This window comes from Zalophus californianus, chromosome 5 (genome assembly GCF_009762305.2).
Source record: "Zalophus californianus isolate mZalCal1 chromosome 5, mZalCal1.pri.v2, whole genome shotgun sequence".
NCBI classification, from domain to species: Eukaryota; Metazoa; Chordata; class Mammalia; order Carnivora; family Otariidae; genus Zalophus; species Zalophus californianus.
This window is the reverse complement of record NC_045599.1, coordinates 21047053-21074028: the sequence shown is the minus strand read 5'-3', so window position 1 is coordinate 21074028 and position 26976 is coordinate 21047053. Positions and strand designations below refer to the sequence as shown.

Here is a 26976-nt window from a genome sequence, read left to right as displayed (position 1 = left end):
CTTAAGCCAATTATCTACAATCTTACAGAACAATGGTCTTTATGGTGGTAATTATGGATTGTTGCAAATATGGCCTGGGACCTACTAAGAAACATGGTTTCAGAATTAAAGGACTAAATACCAAATGTGACTTGTGTGACAACCACAGACATAAAAACTGTATTCCTGATACTTTCCTCGTTTCTGACGGAAGTCACTTAATAGAGCCCAGCAAGCAGAAGACAGAAGTTGGTTAAAAACAAAAGACAATCCAACCAACCAAATAATCTAATATTCAAGGGTTTAAATTATGAAGGGAAACCTGAGCTGTAGTTAGCTCTGTGGAGACATCACTGTAACACCACCTCAAGCTCCATCCCGTTCATGGTATCTGCTTGTCCACAGGCCATTCTATCTAAGATGTTTTGGGGGCTCTTCAACCTGCTACATTCCAAACCCTTCCTACAAGATCACTCATAACCTGAATCCGGTTTCAAGAGAAACAAAGGGCGAGGTGAGGACTGATCCCAGGGCACACAAAAGCCTGCTGCGTCGGCACAGCCCCACATCACAGACCGTGTCCGGAGCCCCGTGGCCCACCAATGCCGACATCGGGGGGTGCCCAGCACCAGAGCCGCGGTCAGTGCAGTGGGGCAGCAGCGATGGGGAAGGACCCCAACGCGCCCAACACAAGAAACAAGCAAGGGCTTCCGCAGAGAGAGCGGGAGAAAGACCCAACAGCCTGAAGCCCACGAGTGACTGATGGCATGTGTCAACGACGCCCCTCCTGAGAGCCAGGCCGGGTATCGGGGGTGAATTCCCCAGGGCTGCCCCCCAGTCTCACACAACTGTGCCGAGGTCTACAGTGATAGAATCACAGGCCGTTCCCTTCCTGGCTCGGCCTGAGATCACGGGAACTCCTCCCCGGTGGACAAGGGCTCCGAATGAAGAGCAGTCCAAGGACCAGCAGATGCACCCAGTGAGGGACGGATGGGAAAGCCGCCAGGCAGAGGACTGGGAACACAAACACCTCGGACCCCCCACGGCAAATCCTGTTAGTTACTTTATTTCTCTGAACTTAAGGGCAGGTCTGTGTTTAATTTTTAACATTTTTTTAGCCAGGGAAATTCTTACTGAATGCCTATTATGTGCCAGGGAAAAGCAGAATAGGTCCTTGCCCTTGATGTGCTTAGGACTCTAGTGAGAGAGGCCAATGGGCCAAAGCACCAGACAGGGTAAGAGGTCTGCAGCTGGCATCACGGGAGCAGAGAAGGAAACCTGAAGGGGAAGCTGCAAGCTGGCCTGCATCCACAACCCCCCTTCACAGAGCCCCATTTCTGGGGGGTGGGGGGTGGGCTGGTGTGCATGCGTGCATAGGGCACAGGTTGTCTTTACGTTACGGTGAGGGTAGGGAAGGTTCTTTGATAAGAATCTAGGACTGATAGGTTGAAAACAAAAACCTCAAGCAGATGTACACTCCAAAATCTTCAAACTCAAGAGTTTCACAAACATTCTGAGAGCTAGGACCCATAGCTAATAGCTAATAACATAGTTACCAGAAGCCAGATAGATACATCCCAAGCGTTTCCCAATGGGTATCTCATTTATGTTATACTCATTACATTAGTATTATCACAGCTCTGTGACTTGTCTTATTATTATCCTCCATTTTAAAATGAGAAGATTGGGAGACCAACCATGAGAAACGATGGACTCTGAGAAACAAACTGAGGGTTCTAGAGGGGAGGGGGGTGGGGGGATGGGTTAGCCTGGTGATGGGTATTAAAGAGGGCATGTTCTGCGTGGAGCACTGGGTGTTATACGCAAACAATGATCCATGGAACACTACATCCAAAACTAATAACGTAATGTATGGTGATTAACATAACAATAAAAAATTTAAAAAATAAATAAATAAAATAAAATGAGAAGACTAAGAGAGGTGAAGGAACTTGCCAGAAGTGACAAAGCCAGGGGGCAGGGGAGGCAGAAACTGGAGCCTGTGCTCATGTTCAGTGCTCCAAGATACACTCCCATTTCACTCCTAAAACGTGAAGTCGGCTTCACTTTGATTTACTCAGCAGCCTTGGTCTGGTGTAAGCCATCAGTTACTTCACATTTCAATGTGACTTCTGAAAAGAAATCACACTTGCACAAGGAACTTTCGAGTGGAACAGACACTGGAGCGGTACTGATAAAACGGCCTTACCTCTCCCTGAGAATTTTTCAATATAACCTTCACATCTTCACCAGTGCCCCAAGAGTTCTGGTTCTTCCAGATGAGGTCGGTGGGAGGACTGGCTGTGACACCAGCATTTGCAGCCCAGATCTAGAAAAAAGAAAGGACATCAGTTCCTCCAGAACTGATATGCCCTCCCATATCCTAGTGACGGCAACGTAATGAAGAGACTTGAACCCCTGATTCTAAGTCTCAGAACTGTGTCCCAGCTTCAGACCTGCTGTACGAACTAGCTGTGTGTCCAGGAGATCCTACTGAGGTCTCAGCTTCCCCATCTGATAAATGGGAATGCTGACGCCTAGGGATCTGAGGTGACATTATCTACATTCACCTCCTAGCCCCTCGACATGTCAGCTGAACGTGTGCAAGTGGCCTTATTCTCATTATCCATGAAATGGGACAGAAACGGGATTGCTGTGAAGAACAGGGGATTAGCCACACAGCGGGGCTGGCTCACTGAGCAAGGATCAGCTCTCCCTGTCAGCACCCTGTTAGGGTTTTTATGGGCCGTTCTTCCAAAGGTATCTTCCAGCGGCCAACAGCAGTCAGTGAGGTGATCCTACTAATTCCTCTCAAAAAATCTGCAGCAGACAGCCCATCTAGAACATTCTTATAGAAACTGGTATGTCTCCAAGGAGGGGCAGTGTCACAATACCCCAGGAGTGTCTGAGACTGAACTCCAGAATGCATGCAGGGAATGAACAAATAGCCCATTAATTAATGATAAACAGGACTACTACTGAAATAGGCAAACAAATAATTACTTTTCCCGTCTCATAAGCAAGGAAATTCTGCTATATTTTTAATGCATTTTATTGGCAAAAGAGTACTGGCAGAGTGGAGAAAATGTGAGTTAGAAAACCTAGGTGTGAACCCTGGACAAATCACTCCAGCTCTACCAACCTCAATGTCCTCATGTGTAGGGTTACTACCACCAGTCTTGAGGTTTCTAAAAGACCATACGAAAATAGAGAAGTTTTACACCCCATAAATTATTTCACAATATAAATGGCCACATGATAGCAACAGGAAGACTAGAAATAGCATTACAACTAGAAAGGGACAGGGAGCGTTAACTGCGATAAAACAAAAACCAATTGGATCCAGGCTGTGAGGTCATGTGGAATGTTAGTGTTTTCCTAATTTCAAGCAATACTTTTTCACCATGGTTCATATGGAATCATAGAATTGGTTTAGTGTTAATAATAATCACAAAAGGTCGGTAACCTTACTGGGTAATTTAATCTAAAACTATTATGTTCCAGAGTTATCCTATTCAATATGCTAGCCATATGTGGCCTCTGAGCATCTGAAATATGGCTAGTCAAAAGTGAGATGGTACTGTGAGGATAGCTGTAACTTTGAACACTTAGTCCAAAAAAAAAAAAAAAAAGAAAAGGTAAAATATCTGACAAATAATTTTTTATAATGATCACATGTTGAAAGAATAATATTTTGGATACAATGCATTAAATAAGATATAGTACTAAAGTTAATTTCATACCTTTCTTTTTACTTTAATGTGGCTACAAGAAAATTTTATCTTTTTTTAAGGTTTTATTTATTTATTTGACAGAGAGACAGTGAGAGAGGGAACAGAAGCAGGCAGAGTGGGAGAGGGAGAAGCAGGCTCCCCACTGAGCAGAGAGCCCGATGCGGGGCTCGATCCCAGGACCCTGGGATCGCGACCCCAGCCAAAGGCAGATGCCCAACGACTGAGACACCCAGGCGCCCCTACAAGAAAATTTTAAATATGTATATATATATTTCTCTTATTTGTGTTCTAGAGTTTTAAACTGATCTTTGCTATTGCCTGGTACAATTTTATAGTAAGATTACTTATCACTACCATGTTCCAAAGAGCTTATCACATTTAATGTTAGCTACTAAAAAAAAAAAAAGGATTACATTTCACATGGTAATTGAGTTCTCCACTAGACCTATAGTATATATATCTATTTGGTCCCTGAGGAACTATATCTAGTGGAAAAAGCAGATGATTGGCATAACGGTTTCACATTACTTTAGAGAGAGAGAAAGCACACTCAAATCTGAATCTTCTGAATTAGAATGTCAGATTCTTTCCACCACGTTATGCAGCTTCCATAAGACACATAATAGGACTGAACAATTTTCTCTCACCGTAATAATTACTAGAGAAGAAAGAACAGCGTGGTTAGGACATTTGTTCCCATTTTTTACCATTACAAAATTAGCATCTGATATTTTCACAATGTGGTATCAAGCTCTATGACACACTATTTAAAAGAGAAGTCCTAACCAGTTTGAGCCTTTGATCTTAAACACTAAATAAGATGTGTATCAATCATAAACTTTAAAATATGTGTTTAATATTTTTTAAAAGGAACTGATAAAAAGAGACCATCACTTCTACATACTTCAGGAATAAAAATGTGGACTTCTTTCACATCTATATCAAAGTCAACACATTGTGTGCAAAATCTACTAAGTAAAAGTAAAGGAATTTTGTATTTGCTCAATGAAGCTACTTCTCTAAAAAGTATGCTATGATATTTAGTGACTATTAAAGATGTGGCATTTCAGAACACAGCAACAGTGAACCATTTAGAACTCAAAATAGAGTCAGAGTGTCACAAAGCCCATCTCTTTTTAAATCTAGAAACTTAAACACTATGTAAAAACCATGTTACCCTCTCTAAAATAGTATGTTTTAAAAAGTGATTCATTACAACAGGACCTATCACTTAATAATTTTCATTCAAAACGTAAGTTCCCTAATCCAACACCAGAGATGGTGACTAAGGGTGAGGTGGGACCTGGACAACAAAACACTACCCAGATGATGCGGAGGGTCACCCAAGGCTGATGACTGTTGTGTTAAGGCATACCTTAGCATTAACAGATTATCCTCCTAATAGTTCTTTATGCCAAGCAGTATCTCCTGAATCAGACTGGGCTACAATCAGTCAAGAGACAGCTGTTTTATATCTACTGGAGTAGACAAAATAAAAAGAATTCAAAGGTCAATACTTTCACTTTTAATAGTCAATTACCGCTCTCAATAAGATAGAATTTTTAAAATCTTTAATAGCACTTGTAATTCCCTAATCATGTCAAAGATTTTTTAATGCCCATTTCTAAAATGCTTCTCTTTAAGCCAAGAATTTTCTTGAATCACTTTAACTGTTTGTTAAGACAGCGAAGTTAAATTAAATGATGATAAATTCACTTACTGTAACAGTCTGGCCTGCCTTCAGCACATATCTTGAGGTATATTTGTAGCTGACTGATGTGTCTCCAATTTTTCTGATCATTTCCCAGCCTCCCATTGGCTGATCCTATTCATAAACAGAGCAAAACAAGGTCACATCGAGTATACAGAAAGTGATGGCTAATCAAATGAATTTACACAGGCAGTTAAGCTAAGACAGCTCTGTGGCTGTCTTTCCCGGATTCTTATTTTCCTACCATAAAAAGAAAACATGGTTTTGTCATTCAGCAAAACAGTATCTTCAACAATGCTGCAGTTTTAATATTAAGGTACTTAATTTTAAAAAAGACAAAACTGGAAGAAAAGGGATGTGAACCAAACTAAATGGTCCGTATTCACTGCTAGATTGGGTGGGTCTATGATATTACAATACAATCTAGCAGTCATAATCACGATTATAAACATCTAATATTTGATTACTTTAAGCTTTAAAAAATACAGACACAAAAGGGCGCCTGGGTGGCTCAGTTGGTTAAGTGTCTGCCTTCAGCTCAAGTCATGATCCTGGAGTCCCGGCATGGAGTCGCGGGATCAAGCCCCACTTCGGGCTCCCTGCTCAGTGGAGAGCCTGCTTCTCCCCCTGCCCCTTACCCTGCTCGTGCTCTCTCTCTTTCTCTCTCTCTCTCAAATAAATAAATAAAAATCTTAATAAAATACAGACACATAAGCTTAAAAACAGATGGAAGAAAATATAACCCTTTTCTTCTGCACCTATCCCACTTCTGCCCACACTTAACTCCCTTATCTCAAAGCATAAGGGGCTGAAAAAGGGTCAGTGATGCAATGACCAGTCCCAAGTGATGGCTATCATTTCTGGTCCCCAAGCTGCCAAGGGCTGCCGGGCACCTGAGGAAAGGTGCAGGGTATTTGAAGCAACTAGCTGCACTAATCTATACCCATCTCTAACTCAAAGACAAGAATAAACCAGGCTGAAAGCCAGCTTTAGAATAACTCAGCACAGGGCTGTTATGCCTTTTGAAAAACAGCCAAACTACAACAATGAAGCAACAGAGGCTACTGTTGTTCTTTGGCTTTTAAAGTCGTGACTAAGAGGGCTTGGAGCCTATTCTCTTTAGTACGTGAACTGCTAGCTTGCCTTTGCCCATCCAAATTATTTACTCATCCACACACAAGACAGAGGAGAAAAGGAATGCTTTTCACAAACAACATGTGACAAATCCTGAACACATGCTTCAGAAAGTGACATCCATCCCACTGCATGTCCACGAACCCCCAGACCTGCCTTCCAGCATCATCTCACACCCCTCCACGACCTCCAGCTCCATGATGCCTAGCCAGGGAGGACCTTCACTACTGAGCTCTCAAAGACCCCAGCTCGAAACCTCAGAATTCCCTATGAATATTTTGTTTACTTTTAAACAAATAATTTCAAGATAGGGCTCCATACTATTCTTCAGACAAACAAATCATTAGTATTCACTCATTTATCCAGAGAGAAAAATACTCCCTGCACATATCTGAGTCTGGGCTCGCATTTCCTTCCTTTGCTGAGGTTAACAGCTATGAAAGAATATCTCCCATTTACACTCACAACTCCAATTTTTCCACAAGTCTGGCTAGGGCGGGGAATAAGAGTAACTTATCCTTAGGAAGGCCACTGTGCAAGAATGACCAAGTGTGGAAAAAAGCTCTGGCTCTGTAAAAAAACATTAAGGAAGAAAACCTTTAAGCCAGTAAGTGTAGCATCTCCTCTTCCTCCTATTTTAAGGTATACTTTACTTCACGAATATAATTTACTTCATTCTTGTGAAGACTACGAATCCAAATAAAGTCTGAGGCATTAAGGCAATTGCGAAATCATCTCTACCAGTCAGCAAAGCCTTCCTGGAGAAAAGGGTGGGTCAGTTTCTCACCTGTTCGGAAGTGTTCTTCAGGCGGATAAATTTCCCATCAACATCTATCTCTTCAATGCAGACATTCCCGGTGGCTGAGGCAGAGTGAGAGATGCTAACGCTACTGCTCGCCTCGGACTCTTCCACATCGACTCTCTTCCGCTTTCCTCTAGTTGTGCGCACGCTCCGACTAGAGGATGCTCGGGATACTGTCACACGAGAAGAAGGGCTTGGAGAGAGTTTCAATCTACATGGGAAAAACAAACATTCCATTTATAAGACACTTATGCCCTTCCTACTTTAGAAAAAAGGACATTAATAGCCTGCACATGCATTTCTTTTCCTGCATGTGCATTTCTAAAGCAAAACATTACTGAAGATCTGCTGGACAAGGCCAATATACTTCTTAACTAAGATAAGCTTATTTGTGCTAACATGTGCATCACACTATTCTTTAAAAAAGCAATAATTTGAATGTTTTCCCTAGGAACAGAATATAATCACTGTGCAGGAATTGTGGAAAACACAGGGGCAGGAACCAACCCACCTACCACCACCCTACCACAACCACTGTTCTGTTTGGTATACTTTTCCTGATTTTTTCATACCTGTGTTTTCTTTTCATAAAACTACAATCACAATGCATGTAACAATGAAACTGAATGGCTTCCTATTCTAAATCAGACACTTTCCCTTAGAAACTTTTTCTAAGAACAGGTATCAAAGGATTTATACATTAACCAGATTTGAAAAGTGACTATAACGTCTCTTTCAGAAAACTAAGTATTTTACAAAATATTAAATAATCAAAAGCTCAAGAAAAATACTCCATATCTTACAACAGTCCAGCATTTAAAATAATATTAATAAGACTCCTTAAACAATATTTTTTGTTGTTTTGGTAGAAATATGATCCATATCTATTTACCTCTACACCTAGATGTTAAAAAATAACAGAGAAAATACTTTATTTTGCCTGAAATTGCCTGAAATTGCCTTAAATGTTAAAATAAAATTTTTGCAAAGGCCCAACCCTAGTTATTACTCTTTAAATAAAAAGGGTGGGGGCAAGAAGCAAACTGTGAGGTAGAGGGACACCTGAGGCGCTTACCTCTCCTCTTCGCCCTCTAGGAGCTTCCTGTAAGCACTGATTTCCATGTCCAGGGCTAACTTGACATCGAGAAGTTGTTCATAATCGTTCAGCTGTTGCTGCATCTGATCCCTTATTTCCGCCATCTCCCGCTCTTTGTCAGACAGCATGCGCCGAGAGTTGTCTCTTTCTTTAGCAAGCAAGTCCTCCAGCTCCTGAATCCTCTCCAAACATGCTCTAGACTTCAGAGTCAAGGGAACACATTTACTTTCGAGGAACATTCCAACACTAACACAAAGCAGCTATTTTTAAACCATTTCCTGGACGGGAAAACAAATAGAACCTGAAGGAATCTCTATCTTTAGAATGCAAAAGAGACTTAGATTTTAAGAAATTAAAAACCAAAATTTCTCCAACACAAAATACAACTTCAGGAAAGTTTTGGCTTATAAAAAGACTTTAGAAAGAGATAAATTTATCAAATGCAAGTGTCATAAATGTACATATAATTTTTCTGTATTTGGCCAAATAAAACAAAATTTTAAAAGCTATAGTTTTAATAAAAGTCAAGTCTAGCCCCCTACAATCCATTTCACTCAAAAGTATAAATTAACTAAAAATGAAACACGCTGACTAAAGAAACCTAAGGGCAGGTGAAAGGGTGTTGTGGAGAACTGCTAGGACTCTTCGGAAACCACAGGAAGGGATGCCAATAGCTCAGGGACAGTGTCCCTGTAGAACCGCTGTGCGCTCGTGCTCAGGCAGCACACAGAGACCATATACAACACAGTGTTCTCTATTTACAGTAAGATGTTACTGTAAACACAGAAACTTTGTATTTGGTACATAAAAAGTGAGAAATCACACAACCTGTGACCAGAAAGTTCATCTGAGAAACCTTGTGTCTCACTAGGTAATTACTCTTCCGTGTTTCTCCCAAGACTGAATTCATCTCAGTGGCCTCAGAAAATGACAAAGGTAATCAACTCAAAAAGACTGATGGATAGCTCAGGCCCTTAGAATCACAGGCAGCAGCATCAGAGCAGGAGAGAAAGGGCATGTACAATGCAAAAATTAAACCTGGAAGACTACATATCAAAAGGAGAATCTGCACTGTGCGGAAACACTGTACTCTAGTTAGTACATGTATTCCTCACAGGGGTATGGCTTAAAAATTTTGAAAGCACTTTACATCTATACCCGGGATGAACAAATAAGTAAACAGGACGGTAGAAAACAGGTTTTTCACTCTCAAAGAGAAAAGTGATAGATAAGCAAGCAAGAAAGCCAAAAATGAACCCTGTGGTATGGGGTTAGTCAGAAACATCTGTATGAACGTGGGTTTAGCTTAATATAAATACAAGTGGACAGAGATACAATTACAGAGAGTGTGTAAACATGGTTTGGCATATCCACATATATTACCTAGCTCCATCCACAAGAGGGCCTAGAAGCAATGACACCCCAGTACCAGTGAGGCACTCGGCGTCCAGATCTTAAATTCTATGTACCACTCTCCAGTAAAAAGAACCAGGGCTCTGTGGACAAATGGCTGATTCCAGGGCTGTGGCAAGGAAAACAGAGGATGAGCCTGGAGCATCTTATAGTACTATAAATAAAGAAGTGCTCAAAAAAGGGGGGACACAATAGGCATTCTGACAGAACCACCTAAGCCAATAAAGGAAGGTAGTATTGAATTATAACCCAAAGTGTAAAATAAATATCCATGAGTCCAACTAATATAAACAAATGGATGAATACAATATAAATAAGTAAGAAAGAAGAGACAAATCTTTCAGAGAATTCCACTTAATAAATGTAGACATTCCCTTCAGGATGTGGAGCTTACTTCCTGTCCTCAACCCTCAAGAGTGAGCTGGACACAGTGACCTGCTTTCCAAGAACGGAGTATGGAAAGAGAGAAAGGGTGATTTGACAATGGAAAAACCTGGCAAACACTACCTTCACCAGTGATGAAGGTATCACCAGTGATGCCCTGTGGGTGTCCTGTGATCCCTGATACAACGTGTCAAGAAGGGCACTTACTTAAAACCCAGAACCCCAGTCTCATGGGAAAAGCACCAGACAAACCCAGACTGAGGGACAATACACAGGTAAGTTGCCAGTTCTCAAGACTCCCAAGGTCATAAAAAAACAAGGAAAGCCTGAGAAACTGTGAGACCAGGGGCGACTAGAGAGACATGTGATACCCTGTAAAGAAAAACAAGAGCAACTGAACATGTGGTAAAATCCCAATAGTCTAGGGTCTAGTTAATAGTAAGGTACCAAAAGTAGTGTCTTCATGTTGACAAATACACCATGAGAACGTAAGATGGTTAAAATGGGGGAAAACTTCGAGAGGGACAGGGGACCTGCCGTAGTGTCTTTCTAATGTTTCTGTAAATCTAGGATTATGTCAGAGTAAAAAGGTTATTTAAAAAATAATCACTCAGGGGCGCCTGGGTGGCTCAGTCGTTAGGCATCTGCCTTCGGCTCAGGTCATGGTCCCAGGGTCCTGGGATCGAGCCCCGCGTCGGGCTCCCTGCTCCGCGGGAAGCCTGCTTCTCCCTCCTCCCACTCCCCTGGCTTGTGTTCCCTCTCTCGCTGTGTCTCTGTCAAATAAATAAATAAATCTTAAAAAAATAATAATAATCACTCAATTAAAAACAGAGTAGCATCTGACACTCTATATCGGAAGCAGGCATTCATCTTAAGAGTGATCCTAAACATAATTCCTGCCTCAAGAACTCGCCCTTAAACTGCATTTGCAAAAACCATGCTATAAACTAAGAAATCCATTTTTTTTCCCTCACAGGCTTCTAATAAAATTTAAGTTCAAATGCTTCTCCTTCAATCAACCTCTCCACTGTATTTCTGATGTGGGAGGTAGACAGAAGGAGCAACAAGGTGGAATCTAAAGGAGAGTTGATGAAAGGCATGAAGTACCCAAGATTCGGAGGTAACATCTGAGCCTAGATTTGTAAACCCCAAAACGTCTCTTTGCCTACCTCTGACGTTAAAGAGTTCTGAAAGTGGAGAAAAACAAAATTTAGGTATAAAAAAAGTTTTAAAGTTACTGTGACTCATTTAGAAATATCTGAACTGTATTTTCAGTACATTCAATACACCTGTTATGTAGCGAAAATACAAAGAACAGGACGTGAGAGACAGACCTAGACCCTTCTTCCTGAGTCTGCCAACAAGTACCTCTGAGACTCTGGGAAGACTGTAACTAACCTCACTAAGCCAGTGTCACACCTGAAAAATGAAGAGGTCTAACTAGTTATCTGTAAGATCCTACCTCTCACTCTGAAGTATCTTATAACTGACTTGATAGTCCTGGTTTTCTTATTTTATAGTAAGTAACATAATTGTACTAGTTTATTATGGTCTAGCTACAATAGAAGTTTCCAGTTTGGGTGTTAGAAAAACAAAACTCAGAGGTGCTTTCAAAGTGCCTGTGAAGAATCTTCTGCAAGCCAAACAGACTGTGACCAACCAATTAATTTGGCCAGACAGAAATAACAGAAATGCTATAAGCAATATATGAAATTCCTAACTCCAAAACATTATACTGCTACCATCTCTATATTATTAAAAAATGTTTTCTGGAGTCAGCATTTTAAAGACTACGCCAATTTTATTTTTTTTAATTTTTTACTTATTTATTTTTAAGATTTTTTTTTTATTTTTAAAGTAAACTCTATACCGAACATGGGGCTCGAACTTCCAACCCTGAGATCAAGAGTCACACACTCTACCGACTGAGCCAGCCAGGTGCCCCAAGGTTATGTCTATTTTAAATAAAGTTGAAGAAGTACTTCACTAATGTGAGTCACATAACCAAAAGGAAACTGTATGTCCTAAGAGGCAGCATGATGAAGCTGGTATGACCCAACACCAAATGCTATTAAGATACACAATCGGGTAATATCGAGAGGGGTGGCTTTTTTCTTTTTCATGATCTAAGAGGCTGAAGTTTATCAACTAATGAAGATACTCCTCAAGATATATTATTTATCATAAAATCTGGTATCAGTAATGAATAGAGGAAAGGACACCCCCCTCCCCCCAGCTCCCCAAAGATAGGGAAATTTAAAACTACTCTGGCTGAAGAAGGTGCTTCTCCTATTTCATAAGGTCTTAGCTCCTGGAAACCCCCAAGGCCCCGCCTAACATCGCTTAAATACCACTAACCAGAAGTTAATCAGAAAAACTTGCAAGGATGGGAAGAGAACCTACAAGCCAACAGGGAAACAGCCCTGAACCTGAGTCAGGGAACGTGGCTACCGAGTTTCCCAGCCTCTCACTATCTAACTGCAGGCAAGACTCAGACCGCCCCCCGCCACCCCCCCACCCCAGTCTGTAAAACCTCTACACCTCGCATCATCAAGGGGAATATGCAGCAGCCAAAAAAAATAAAAAGAAAAAAAAAAGTAGGGACACGGGAAATTGAAGGAAAGGAGATAACTAGAGTATGATTTATTAAATGGAGAAGAACAGTAAATGTCAACTCAGAGTAAGAACACAGGTGCCTCTTTTTTAGAAAGGTGCAATAGAAAAAAGATGATCTTTGAAGAGAGTGAGGGGTAAAGGGAAAAACTGGCAGGTAAGAGAGAAACCCATCTATCAACCTGCAGCTTCTCGGCAAGTAATTATACTCACCTAGGTCTGTGCCTAAGTGAACTCCAAAGATCCTTCCCAGCTCTAGTGCTATATGAAAACTTCAAAATACTATCAGGACAAAATACATCTAAAATAATCTTTTAAATTATATTACAAATAATAAAGTACACGTGATAGGCAATATAAAAGCTTCTATTTTAATTTTGTTTACATTACCCTATTTTTATGCACTTCACTGTCTGCCTTGTTTTCTAAATTCCTACACTATCTTCAGTTTTATAATCAGAAAAACATTTTACCAAAAATAAAAAAAAGAGCTTATTTTATTATGTTATGTTAATCACCATACATTACATCATTACTTTTTAACGTAGTGTTCCATGATTCATTGTTTGCAGATAACACCCAGTGCTCCATTCAAAAAGAAAAATGACCCAAATAAATAAAATCATGAATAAAGAGGAGAGATCACAACCAACACCAAAGAAATATGAACAATTATAAGAACATATTATGAGCAACGATATTCCAGCAAATAAAATAATCTGGAAGAAATGAATGCATTCCTAGAGATGTATAAACTACCAAAACTGAACCAGGAAGAAATAGAAAAGCTGAACAGACCCATAACCACTAAGGAAATTGAGGCAGTAATCAAAAATCTCCCAACAAAGAGGCCAGGGCCAGATGGCTTCCCAGGGGAATTCTATTCTTCTGAAACTGTTCCAAAAAATAGAAATGGAAGGAAAACTTCCAAACTCATTTTATGAAGCCAGAATTACCTTGATCCCCAAATCAGACAAAGACCCCAACAAAAAGGAGAATTACGGACCAACATCCCTGATGAAATGGATGCAAAAATTCTCAACAAAATACTAGCCAATAGAATCCAACAGTAAAATTTATTCTTACACAGAAAATTTAGAACAACAAAAATCTCCCTCAAGGGAAAAGGAAGCTGGAGATTCTTCCCAAGTAATTAAGGTGAGCAGTAGATTAGGAAAGCCTTCTGAGTACTTAGGTGGTGTCTGTGTACTTTGTGTCCACATCAACACTACCATTAGACTGAAACCGATTTTAAGCAGCGTCCACATCTGCCCAAGCTGCACCTAGACTGTGCCATCAAATACTCACAGGCACTCGGTCGGCACATCCAGCGATGCAATCATTTGTCACTCGGGTGTACCGATGACCGAAGTAGTTACTAAATTCTTAATATGCAATTAATGCTACCTTCCCATGACCCTGACTAGTAAGGAGTTCAAACACTAAGAGAATTTGTCTAGAATAGCAAAGCATTTACCACTCACAAAGAATTTTTGCATGTTTTTCTTATTATGGTTTCCCAATGTGATGAAAAAGGAGTACGTCAGGAACAGCGCCGTTTGCAGATGAGGCTGCAAGATGGGTCAGGAAATCTGGGTCCAGGGGTAAGCCCCAGAAATAAGCCAGCATGTTAACCTCCTGAGCTCTGGGTAATCTATTAATTTAGGAATAACAGTTGCGCTCAGAGAACATTTATGCAACGCAACCTGAAAACATTGGGAAAATACTGGGCAACCAGAGTGCAGGAAAATACTGTGCTCTCTGAAAAGTGACATCAGGCAGAGCAAAGCACACCAGGCAGAGCAAAGCAGGGAGACGACAGTGAGGAAGGTGGCCTTCACTTGCAACTTAGACTCTTTCTAGAGGAAGAGGCTTATTACTTACCTCCTTCTGTAGATTTGAAAGCTGAGATGAAAGGCTCTCAATTCTCATACGACTTTCCATCAGTTCTTCCCGGGCACTGTTGACAGTCGAAGTATTCATCTCTGATGACAGCCTGGCGTTCTCCAGCTAAAAGAAACAAACCAATAGTCAGTCTTATCTAGTGACTTCAAACAAATGAATAAGGAAGTGTGATTCATTTCAAGGCATTTCATCTCAAACCTAAGCCCTGCTGGTAACTGGATGATGAAACAGGAAAAGCATCATGAAGTTTGCTGACGTGGTACAGATTCTCTTTTAAAGTCTTTCTGACTTGAGGCTCAAATCCCAATACATGAGCTTAACAATGGTACTACACCTGGGTCTTTCTCCAAAGTTTATGACTTAAATATTGCACCCATTATATCTCTAACGTGTCAGATAATTCTGCAACTAAGGAGAAGGGGTAGGAGCAACTTAATTGTGGGTGACGTCTGTAGGAAAATAAACATCACGTATCTCTAACCCACCAAATCTAATTACAGAAGATAAAGCCAAAAACAGAAAGTACTGTTAGATTTTAGATTATGTCCCACCAAATAGAAACACTTCTTTCCAGAGCAAAAAATAGCCCCTTAGATAGAAACATCCTAATTCTCCAAATGCCCCTAACATTCCATTCTGCATGTGTCCGAGGCACATTTGTTGGCTCTCTGTGGGGCCAGGCTATGTGACTGACCAATCCTCCCTTAGACTTTAGCTCCTTCACTGCCCAGCACAATGCCTAGCACTAAGTAAGTGTTAGATAATTCAGGGTAGGATTTCAAAGATCTCTCCCTTTCACTAGCCAATTAATTCATAAAATGTTAAGATTAAACACAACATCAACAGTCTGAGGCCATTCAATAGAAAGTATTTTCAACACCTCTATGACCTTAATTTTTCTAAGTCTTCCACTGATAAACTCTTTTTAATCAAATCATGTCACATTTAACACACTGGGATAAAATCGTTTACTAGGAAAGCCTGTACTCGTTGGTGTTAGATTTTTGCATGATCTGCATGTACACACGTGGGAAGTCCCTAGAATATATTTTAAATGAACAAAGTGGCAGAGGAAGAAATATCAGAGACTTCCCACTTGGCCTCTGTTCAAAAAAGCCTGAAGTGTGGTGCTCACAAGCTTTGTGCAATGACACCACGGGAGTCAGATGAGGCGCGGTCTGGCACCCACCACTAACTGGGTGTGCGGGACAGCGCGACTACAACGTGCCATGGCAAGAGAAGTGTTTTCAGAGGCTTGGGTTTAACTACTGTGACATGGCACAGCGACCAATCGGACAAAAAGGGAAACCCTTACCTCTGATAAGAGTGAAATAACCCTACTTTCTTTGAATAATTTCTAGTAACATTTACTTTACAGAAAATTTTTTTAAAGTCCATTTTCTATTTTCAGAGACTCTAGGCGAACTCATTAAAGAAAACTGGAAGCAAGTGGACACCAAGTCACACTCTTGCGGGTGAGCGCGGGAAGGGTTCCCGGCGCTCAGGGAGACCACTCACTTTGGCATGGTAAGTCTGCTCTAGCTCCTCCTTGTACAGCTTCACTTGGGCATCGTGCTGTTCTCGCATCTCATGCAGGGCCTGAGCCAGCTTGTACTCGTACTCAATCTGACGTCCAGAATCCACCTCTACCAAGCGGGTTTCATGCTTCCTTCTGGTCTCATTGATCTCCTGGGGGGAAAAATAACAGAAAACCAAGTTACCTACCGTGGCTGCCCTGATACAAGTCTGCATGACATCAGGGCCATTTGAAGTGTTCTAACTCACCTCCCCGGGTCTGTCCTAGAGCAGGCATGTGAACAGACCAATTTTTGCCTTTGTTTTCAAATGAGAAGATTTTTGAGATGGAACCAATGACAGAAGCAGGGGTAGCACCTAAAGCCCTAAGATTTTTATGTTTCTTATCAGTGGCATAGCTATGTATTTCTCTCAAGACAAGAAATGGCCTGGAAGCCTTACAGAAGTACCCATGAAATCATGGATAACTATGTACACTGAACAGTCATCATTTTTCTAAACTGGTGTAATAATGATCCTAAGGATGTCTCTGGAAAAAATGCCCATGAAAAGTTAAACTTGCCACTCAGGACAACTAACTAGAAGATTTAAGCTTAATAAAACTATTTTCTTAAACATACTAAGATGCAATAGGCAGAGCAAGCTAATTTATGTGCAGTATTTTAACAGCTGGTGCTAAGGTATCAATATCAATTGATATGAAAACTTATTACCAATATTACTTTACTCTCTTAAGTACATATGACCATTCACTATTAAAGAACAGAAATAGTAGGCATAATCCTTCAATTTATGTTTTAAGAAACTACCCAAAACTAAAATGGCTAGGAACACAAGTCCAAGAGTAAAATTTCCATTCCAGATTCTAGCTCTGAAAATGCATGTCTTTAATGGGCAATAATTAAAGAGCCCACAAGAGGGGGATATAACCCACTGATGTTTGTTTCTGCGTCTTCCTGCATATGGCTCCCTAGGCATTCCTTCATCTTTCTTTTAACTGCTCACTGCAGAGGAAAATGCACTTGACAGAATCCAAAAACCAGCGTTCAAATTCCAGTTCTGTTACTAACCTCCCAGGGCTCACAGATATTTAATGAAGCAAACGACATGTAAATCATGCAAATAAAAGGTTTATTTCAACAAATACTAAGCACCTACTAATGATTTTGCCCTTTGTCTACCTCCTTTCCTCCTCTTCCTGTTTTTCTTCTTCCTCTTTCTCACCCCCTTAACTGTTCATATTAAGGAATTGAAGTATATTTATTGACGAGAATCATATCCTCTATGTTAAAAAAAAAAAAAGGAATATTTTAAGTTCATTCTCAAAAAGGCAAACACCAAAATATTCAAAGATGCTACGCAACCTAAAAATACTCAATTACTTTTTGCTGGTGCCATTTTTATTACTTTATATAGAATCAGTGACTTGCAAACAAAAAAATACCCTACACTTGGTTTAAAGATATAGGAGTCCACACACAGCATAAAAACTAAGTAATGATATATATCACAGGCAATTTTATCAAAACAAAACAAAAATGTAAATCAACTTAATATAAAAATGTCTCCATTTATAAAGCAAAACTGTAGTTAACAATTATGTGATAGCATTCACTACACTTCAAGAAACTTCTGCACAAAATATTTCACTTTGATCATCACTACTCCTCCAAGAGAAAAGAGCAGGTATTGGTTATTTCATTTTTAAATAAATGACTCGAGAGTTGTCCAAAGTCTGTTTGTCCAGTGAGTGCACTATGCCCCAATACCTACATGTTTTAATAGCATGTAGTTATAAAAAGTCAAATTTCTACTTTATTTTTTTCACCAATTAACAAAAAAAAATGTTAAGTTCTATAATAATTCCCCATTTTTAAAATCATTGTTAGTTGCTGTTTTCAAAATTATATTACTTCTAAAATCATTTAAGTATTTAACTGCAGGTTCCATACCCTGGGTTAATTCCAATCCTCTTCAATCTTGAGAAAATATACATTCCCCGTTTTTCAATTTTATTACTTGTTTTTTGGCAACAGCTGCTACCTGCCAAGGCTTGACCACAGAGGCTAAGGCGTGTGAATGATATTTTAAAATATACATATGTAACTAGAAATGCTGTGGGCAGCCTGCCTTCAAGGTGGCCCCCAATGATGGCTCCCTCCTGACAGCCACGCCCTCATAGAATCCCCTCCCACAGTGCATCACGGCTGGTCTGTGACAGCGAGTGCCAGTACATCCCTTCTGGGGTTAGAAAGTTAGAGAAGGGGGCCTGGGTGGCTCAGGTGGTCAAGCGACTGCCTTCGGCTCAGGTCATGATCCTGGAGTCCCGGGATTGAGTCCCGCATCGGGCTCCCTGCTCAGCGGGGGGTCTGCTTCTCCCTCTGACCCTCCCCCCTCTCATGCTCTCTTATCTCATTCTCTCTCAAATAAATAAATAAAATCTTAAAAAAAAAAAAAGGTTAGAGAAGGTAATGAAGCTTCTGTCTTGTGTTCTCTCTCTCTCATCACTCTTTCTTCAGGAAAGCCGTATCATGAGCAGCCCCATGGAGAAGCCTACGATGAATTGGTTCTTCATACCAACAATCTGTGAATGAGCTCAGAGGCAGTTCCTCCAGTCCAGGTTGAAAGCCTGACTGCAACCTCATGAGAGACCCTAAAACATATCCATGCAGTTAGGCAGCTCTCAGATTCCTGACCTTCAGAAATTGTGAGATAATAAAGACTTGTGGTTTTAAGTTGGTAAATTTTAGAGTAATTTATTAGGCAGCAATAGACAACTAATACAAATGCTCAAGCAGGTTGAGAGTAATTAAGTGCTATGACCAAGCCCTTAGGAATTAAAGTGAAATCATATCTGTTTATTATAAGAGCCTGAGTTCTTGTATACAACCTTTTAGCAGCAGTACCTTGAATAATTTACCTATAAAATTTCTTCCAGTTTTTACATACATAGTTATAACAAAGCATTTAAGATCCCTCCACTCCTTAAAAAAATAAAATTATATAGTTACCTCCTCATACATGTTTTTACGGAACTCCAGGTCCTCAGTAAGGCTCTGACAGCGATTCTCTAAATCCACTTTAAGTAAAGTTTCATCTGCTAACTGTTTTTTGGCAGCAGCTAAGGAGGCTTCCAACTAATACACGGAGAAAGAATTGATAAAAATCACATACCAGTTATTTAGTAATGAATTTAAGAGACACCTATGGAAAGAATCAAATCAAGAATTAAAATTTCGGTATCTTTTATCTTGTTTCTTTTATCAGTGTAAGAGAGTCTCTTATTACAACCTTTATCACAGAACTGTGTGTCCAAATGCTGGTCCCACCAAGAGTGCCACACAAAAACATCTCTCAGATCTGGTAAATGGCAACAGGTAATGAAAAAAGACCCACCAAGGATTTTAGCTACCACTTTCATTTTTTCCTGTATGTAGAGCAATGGTATGACTTTTTCTTTTCCTTTCTTTTCTTACATTTTGGTACAGTAAAGAAATAGGTTTTGAGAGGAAGACAGAATGAGCATAAACACAAGAGAAAGGAAGAAGAGCAGCAGTAAGATCTGCATGACCCAGATAAAATGACTGAGAGGTGAAGATGCTTTGCATGTTACTGCCTCAAAACTACCCTTCAGGGAAGCTATAAAAAATTTAAAAATTTTTTTAAATAAAAAATTTTAAAATTAATTCAAAAATCAAATCAATCAACCCAGTTAGATGGGGCAATTAACCTCCCAACACGGCTCAATACCAGAGTTTGCCTTACCTGGGAAATCTGATCCTTCAGATCCTCCAAATCTCCCTCTAAACTTTTTTTGTCACCAAGTGCAGTGGCCAGAGCTGCATCTTTAGAATTCAGTGCGGCTTCATATTCTCGAAGCTTCATCTGGGCTCCATTAAGATCTGATTCTTTCTTAGCATAACTGTAAGACATTTGAAAAAGTGCAAGACATCAAATTATACCCCTGACTTGAAGCCTTCTCCCTCCCTGCCGAAGGGGAAACAAAAGAAGATGTAGTTTAAATAAAGGCTACCATAATCTAAAATTACAGGAGCAATTCGGGAGCATTAAATCTAGAGTTTTGGTGGATAACAACTTTATCCTTCAATGATTTCCCTTTTTTTTCCCTAAAGATTTTATTTATTTATTTATGAGAGAGAGAGAGAGAGAGAGAGAGAGAGAGAGAGGCAGAGGGAGAAGCAGGCTCCCAAGGAGCAGGGAGCCCGATGCGGGACTCGATCCCAGGACTCTGGGATCATGACCTGAGCCGAAGGCAGACGCTTAACCATCTGAGCCACCCAGGGGCCCTTTCATGATTACTAATGAATCTAGATCAAAGATGTCTACTGGGCCAATGTTCCAAAATTCTGGTGGTCTCTGAGTAAGAACATATGCCCTTCTTGGTTCTATAAAGAGATACTCACTACATGTTTCAGTAAGAAATGTTTAGGAAGAAATGGAAATTTATTATTTTAAAATACAATGTTATAAACCAAGATGTACAGGAGACATAAATCAAGATACAAAATGAGATTAAATAAGTGAAAATGAAGCTATTTTAAAAAGCAATTTTATGACTTGATATATCATGTAGAAATTCTTGAATAATTTAGTATTCTTCTTTGTATTAGAATGTAGACTTCTATCGTGTAGAATTACTTGTAGTTCATATACAGTATTATATTAGCAATCTGACATTTATATACATTTACAAGATGGTTATTACCATGATAAATGCAGTTAGCATTTGTCACCCTACAAAGGTATTACAGTATCATTGAGCATATTCCCTCTACTGTACTTTATATCCCGTGACTTATCTACAGCCGGAAGTTTGTACCTCTTAATCTCCTTCGCGTATTGTACCCAACCAGAACCCCTCTGGCAACCATATTTGTTCTCTGTATTTGAGTCTGTTTCTGTTTTATTTTATATAAGCTCCCTTAATATTACATAAGAACTCACTGATCCCAAGCTTGCAAAATACATTCTATTTCTTACATAAGAAGTTATTTTAAGATTTCTCTAACTTACAAATAAGGGCCTTCCTAATATCTTGAGGAAAAATCATTTGTTTATACTATTAACTACAAAAATGAGGTTTGAATTGAGGTTTCTTTGTCTTCTAAAATACCACTTTTGGGGGCCTCTGGGTGACTCAGTCAGTTAAGCATCCGATTCGGCTCAGGTCATGATCTCAGGGTTGGGAGATGGAGCCCTGTGCTGAGCTCTGCACTTAGCAGGGAGTCTGCTGGAAATTCTTTCTCTCGCCCTCTGCCCCTCCCCCAACCTGTGCATGCGAGCTCTCTCAAGTAAATAAATCTTTAAATAAACAAACAAAAATAAAATATCACTTTTTATTAAATGTAGTTCTATACTATAGAATGAAGTTTCCTTTGGATATATTTTGTCAAATAATTCTTTAAACAAATAATTGTTTAAAGGACAGTATTTTTTTCATTCCAAACAATTGTTATCATTAGTTAGTGGCACTGGGAGAGCCTTAATACCAAAAATCTCAGTAACAATTCTTAATTAAAACTGCTATTGTAGAAGAGCATTTCTACAACTGATGATTGAGAATGCACTAGAAGAGGAACTCTCAGTTAACAGGAATTTTCAAAATAATCTTTTACTATCCAAATAAAATGAAGAAAAATACTGTCCAAAGGATGAGCACATATAATTTAAAGAGAAGAATTAATAGTATTCATCTCTTACTCGTTTTGGCATCATAAAACAACTATATACATAAAATCTCAGCAGTCCTATCAGTCATTTTTTTTTCTTAAATCCTGTATTTTTCAAAACCACAAGATGGCATCCTTTCACTGGAGATGGTTTAGGAGGAGGGGAGAAATGAGCTGTTAAAAAAAAAAAGGCAATCCCATAGAGTCATTAATTTATAACAAAAATGTCCAGTTCATACAAGGGCTGGCTTCTAAGGCTGGGAACTCATTAGAACAGAATCAATGCTTGTGAGGAACAATTTTGTCCCACTACATAAATGAGCAGAGCTGGGCAGGAATACATGTCATAAAACATATGATTTAAAACAAAATCATATTTCACAGAGTACTACACAATATTCACAAAAGCTACTGGCTTAAAATTACTTAACAAAAGTTAAGTACAAAAAATTCTACTAGGGGCACCTGGGTGGCTCAGTCGTTAAGCGTCTGCCTTCAGCTCAGGTCATGATCCCAGGATCCTGGGATCGAGCCCCGCATCGGACTCCCTGCTCTGTGGGAAGCCTGCTTCTCCCTCTCCCACTCCCCCTGCTTGTGTGCACTCTCTGGCTGTCTTTCTGTCAAATAAATAAATAAAACCTTAAAAAAAAAATTCTACTACACCACTTTCCAATATTTAAATCTCAGATCATAATGTGGTGCTTCCAAATGTGGTACCTCCTGGCAAGAAGGTCAACCTGTGCTTCCCAGAAACCAAACAGCCCACCAGGAAGGATACAGAATTTTTTAAAAACCACATCAATTTTAGAGGCTATTGCATATTCTATTTGGTATCACTGATTTAATGGATAATAAAACATGCACATTTCAAAATTCAGAATGTTACAACACAAGCGAAAGATACCATGCAACATCTTGAAGAAGAGAGGAAATACAAGAAGCCAAAATTAAGAGGGTGCACCTACATAACTAGAACATGGTTATTTCTTCAACAACAACAATCAAGACCAAATACGACCAAGGAGTGGTGGGGGTGCCTGGCTGGCTTAGTCGGTAGAGCAACCGACTCCTGGTATCAGGGTAATGGATTTAAGCCCCACAGTGGTCATGGAGTCTACTTAAAAAAAAAAAAAAAGACCAAGAAGTGATGGAGTAAAGGGAATGAGAGTAGGATATGCTATTAATTTATGGTACCTTGAGCCACCCAATGGTACCAGTTGAAACTTGATGTCAAGTGCTTAGTTGCTTATGCAACTGTTAATCTGTAAAAATATAAGTTATTCTATTATAAATTCTTTCTTAAAGCTCTTTCACATCACACAGCAAACAAAGTAGGCAGATAGAAATCAGAAGTTGAAAATGTCCTTAAAATTGCAAACGAAAGCTAACTTTATGTGCTCTGGCTCCAGAGGGGAAGGAAGAGGAAGACAGTTACATTACTACCTCTGCACCTTGCACATACTTCTCTTACACTTTTCATACAAACCCACGTTTGCGGATGTACTGAGCTACCTCAAGTGACAGAACTGTTTCAGGGCAAGGACCATGTATTACTATCCTCGATCTCCCACAGAGACAACCTGTAGACAATGACTATTTTGGAAATTGGTTTTTTGGGGGGTTTTTTGTTTTTTTTTTTTAAGATTTTATTTATTTATTTGTCAGAGAGAGAGAGCACAAGCAGGGGGAGCGTCAGACAGAGGGAGAAGCAGACTCCCCGCCCTGGGATTATGACCTGAGCCAAAGCCAGATGCTTAACCGGCTTAAGCCACCCAGGTGCCCTATTTTGGAAATTCTTAGAAGAAATTCCCCCATACACTCCCCAGAAAGTTACTCCACTTTTTTATGCTATATAAAATATGTTTTTTCTAGAGGAAAAAAAATAACTGTGATACTTCTATAATCTCTAAAATTCACATACCTAGATGCCCTCCTTATCACCTTACCAATTACCATAAAAAAATTAAGACTACACACAAGTCTCCATCTGATAAGCTATGAATCAATGAGTTTTATATGGCACATAAGTTGCCAATACCAAGGACACCTGGGGGCCGTGCAGAAAGTTACATAACCTTGTCACAGTTTTCTAACTGTATTATTATTGTTCATTCATTACATATGACACAGGAAGTCTTGATCTAATTATCAGCACTTGGTCAAAGTACAGACACCTGCAGAAATGACATCCTAAAACATACACAACACATTAATTGGCTGCAGCCGCCACCTAAGCACAGAGTCACATTTGACGATGCCCTGGAAGAAAGCGCAACTTAGGAATCCAAAGTTATCAGAAGTTATCACTTAAGGGGTTGGTGGCATTTTTCTTGGACAGTATTTCTTAACTGGATTTGCTCAGTGTTGCTGACCTACCCTAAGCTATTCCCACACCTCCAGATAAAGAGACCTGTGTTTTCATTTTTATTCACCATGTGAATCTAACGCTAGAAATATTCACACTGCTGAACGTAAGTCAGAAAACATACCCATTTACAGTAGATGCTTACAGAAGAACTGAAACCCCAAATGCGACCAAGAAAACTTTTATAAAATGTAACTGACACTCCATTCTAATCGAGAATTGCCTCCCTTAATAAAAATAATTAGCTTTCATTTCAAGAAAATTTGAATTTCACCAGTAATAAGTAACCAGATCTAATCAAATATCTGACCATTATATTTTTTATAAAGATTTTATTTATTTATTTGACAGAGAGAGACACAGCGAGAGAGGGAACACAGGCAGGGGGAGTGGAAGAGGGACAAGCAGGCTCCCCACAGAGCAAGGAGCCGGATGCGGGGCTCGATCCCAGGACCCCAGGATCATGACCTGAGCCGAAGGCAGACGCTTAACGACTAAGCCACCCAGGCGCCCCCAAATATCTGACCATTAAAAAAATAATCAGTGTGAGAGGATATACTTACATTTCTGTTAACATTCTATAGTAGTGACTCAAGAGTAACAGCCATAACTTGGAGGATAGAACATGGATGTACTTTCTCAAAAGAACCTAGTACCACTATCCTTTGGGACCCATCCCTAGAACCTCCTGAGGCCTACAGGGCTAACCTAAATACAACTGCTTAATTGCCACTTTCTGAACTACTCCTGACCACTCCCTACAACCAGCAACACCCTGTACTTCACTGCTTTCTCCATCTTGGTATTCCAGCCTACCACCTCTTTGACCTTGACTTGTCTTAAGGATTATAATTTCAAGCCTGGGTTCTGCACTGAACTACCTGGCTCTGGAACTCAGTGCTGGAACTTGCTTAGATATCTGCACTACCTCTTCCATTTGGACAAGTCTCCTATTCCTTGAGTATCCTTCATTTGCCTAAGTGTACCCAACGCCGACAAGCCCCACCAATAAAGAAATGGGAGATGCAAAAATGTACTCGATTACAGAACCACTAGAAAATGAATGCTCAGATATGTTAAGAAAAAAGAAAAGGAAGAAGATAGCAGGAGGGGAAGAATGAAGGGGAGTAAGTCGGAGGGGGAGACGAACCATGAGAGACGATGGACTCTGAAAAACAAACTGAGGGTTCTAGAGGGGAGGGGGGTGGGGGGATGAGTTAGCCTGGTGATGGGTATTAAGGAGGGCACGTTCTGCGTGGAGCACTGGGTGTTATGCACAAACAATGAATCATAGAACACTACATCAAGAACTAATGATGTAATGTATGGTGATTAACATAACAATAAAAAATTTAAAAAAAAAGAAAATGAATGCTCAATGTAGCTCTTAGGGGAAACACATCATTACTAGGTAATAAATGTAGAGCATATTTTATTTTATTAAGATTTTATTATTTATTTATTTATTTATTTATTTGAGAGAAAGCAAGAGAGTGGCAAAGACAGAGGGAGAAGCAGGCTGCCCGCTGAGCAGGGAGCACGATACCCGGCTGATACCACAACCCCAGGATCAAGACCTGAGTGGAAGGCGTCAGATGCTTAACCAACTGAGCCACCCAGGCGCCCCAGAGCACATTTTAAATAAAGTCATACTACATATACATAACACAGAGAAAATCACTCAAGACCTAGTAAGCATATGACAGTAACTACTTAAAAATGAATAAGTATATTGTTATTGTAGAAACACTTGAAAAAAACTGATGAGCCACTTAAACAGGGAACAAGTAACTAGTATGGAACAGAAATCAAAAAGTAAACTTAGAGGGACACATACTTGGAACATAATCTGAAACTTATTACAAAATAGTTTAATTAAGTAATGGCAAATTACTGCCCTTCTGTTAACGTTTCATTGGTCACACAGGTCAGTTTATATCACAAATGCTCAGCTGAATGAACTGTCTAGATTGGCCAATAGCATAACTACAGAAGAAATCCTGGAGCTCAGCTTCTCTGTATCACCTACAAAGCATCTGTGTTCATTTTCAGGACAGGAACTATCTATCACATGCTTGGGTTTGGTTTCCTTCTTTCACAACTGCCATCATTTTCAGTATTTTCTCAAGTAATTTTGTCCTTGCTCCTTGATTGAAATATTACAGAAATAGAAGTACAAAGAGTTACATTAAGCAATTCAAAATAAAAGACCTAAATTATAGATGACCTCTTAGTTGGTCTAATAATGACCTAAGAAAAAGGTATATAAAAGTCGTTTCTGGATAGTAAATGTCGTTTCCATGAAATTCACCAATTATTATACTGTATATATCAAAGAGCAGACAAGAGTTCAATAAATGCCTAATAAAATCTGTTGGAAAGGTGTGTTCTTAGAGAAATCCATCCAAGTTATAATACTGATAGACTTAAGAATATAGAATTTTAAAAGCTGTAAATTTGAAAAAAAATAACTAGACAAAGGAATATTCATGTTTCTAGAGATCAAAAATAGAAATACAAGTATGTGGGGTTTCTTATTACTGCTTTAACATGTTAGGCAAAAGAACAACTTAAGGAAACCAAACACCGCTCTCGAGTCAGTTTTAAATTCCAC

At 39.6% G+C, this 26976-nt stretch overlaps 1 protein-coding gene across 1 annotated transcript in view; it reads right to left on the bottom strand.

Annotated features, from left to right (window-relative positions):
- The window catches only part of LMNB1 (lamin B1), a 52845-nt gene that overhangs the window by 6255 nt on the left and 19614 nt on the right, over window positions 1–26976 (bottom strand). Inside the window, exons 2-9 of the mRNA XM_027606705.2 lie at window positions 20073–20229; window positions 19319–19444; window positions 16290–16460; window positions 14751–14876; window positions 8436–8656; window positions 7346–7571; window positions 5434–5538; window positions 2189–2308 (exon numbers count right to left, since the gene is read on the bottom strand). Of these exons, the coding sequence (XP_027462506.1) occupies window positions 2189–2308; window positions 5434–5538; window positions 7346–7571; window positions 8436–8656; window positions 14751–14876; window positions 16290–16460; window positions 19319–19444; window positions 20073–20229 (1252 nt within the window). The remainder of the gene's footprint in view (window positions 1–2188; window positions 2309–5433; window positions 5539–7345; window positions 7572–8435; window positions 8657–14750; window positions 14877–16289; window positions 16461–19318; window positions 19445–20072; window positions 20230–26976) is intronic.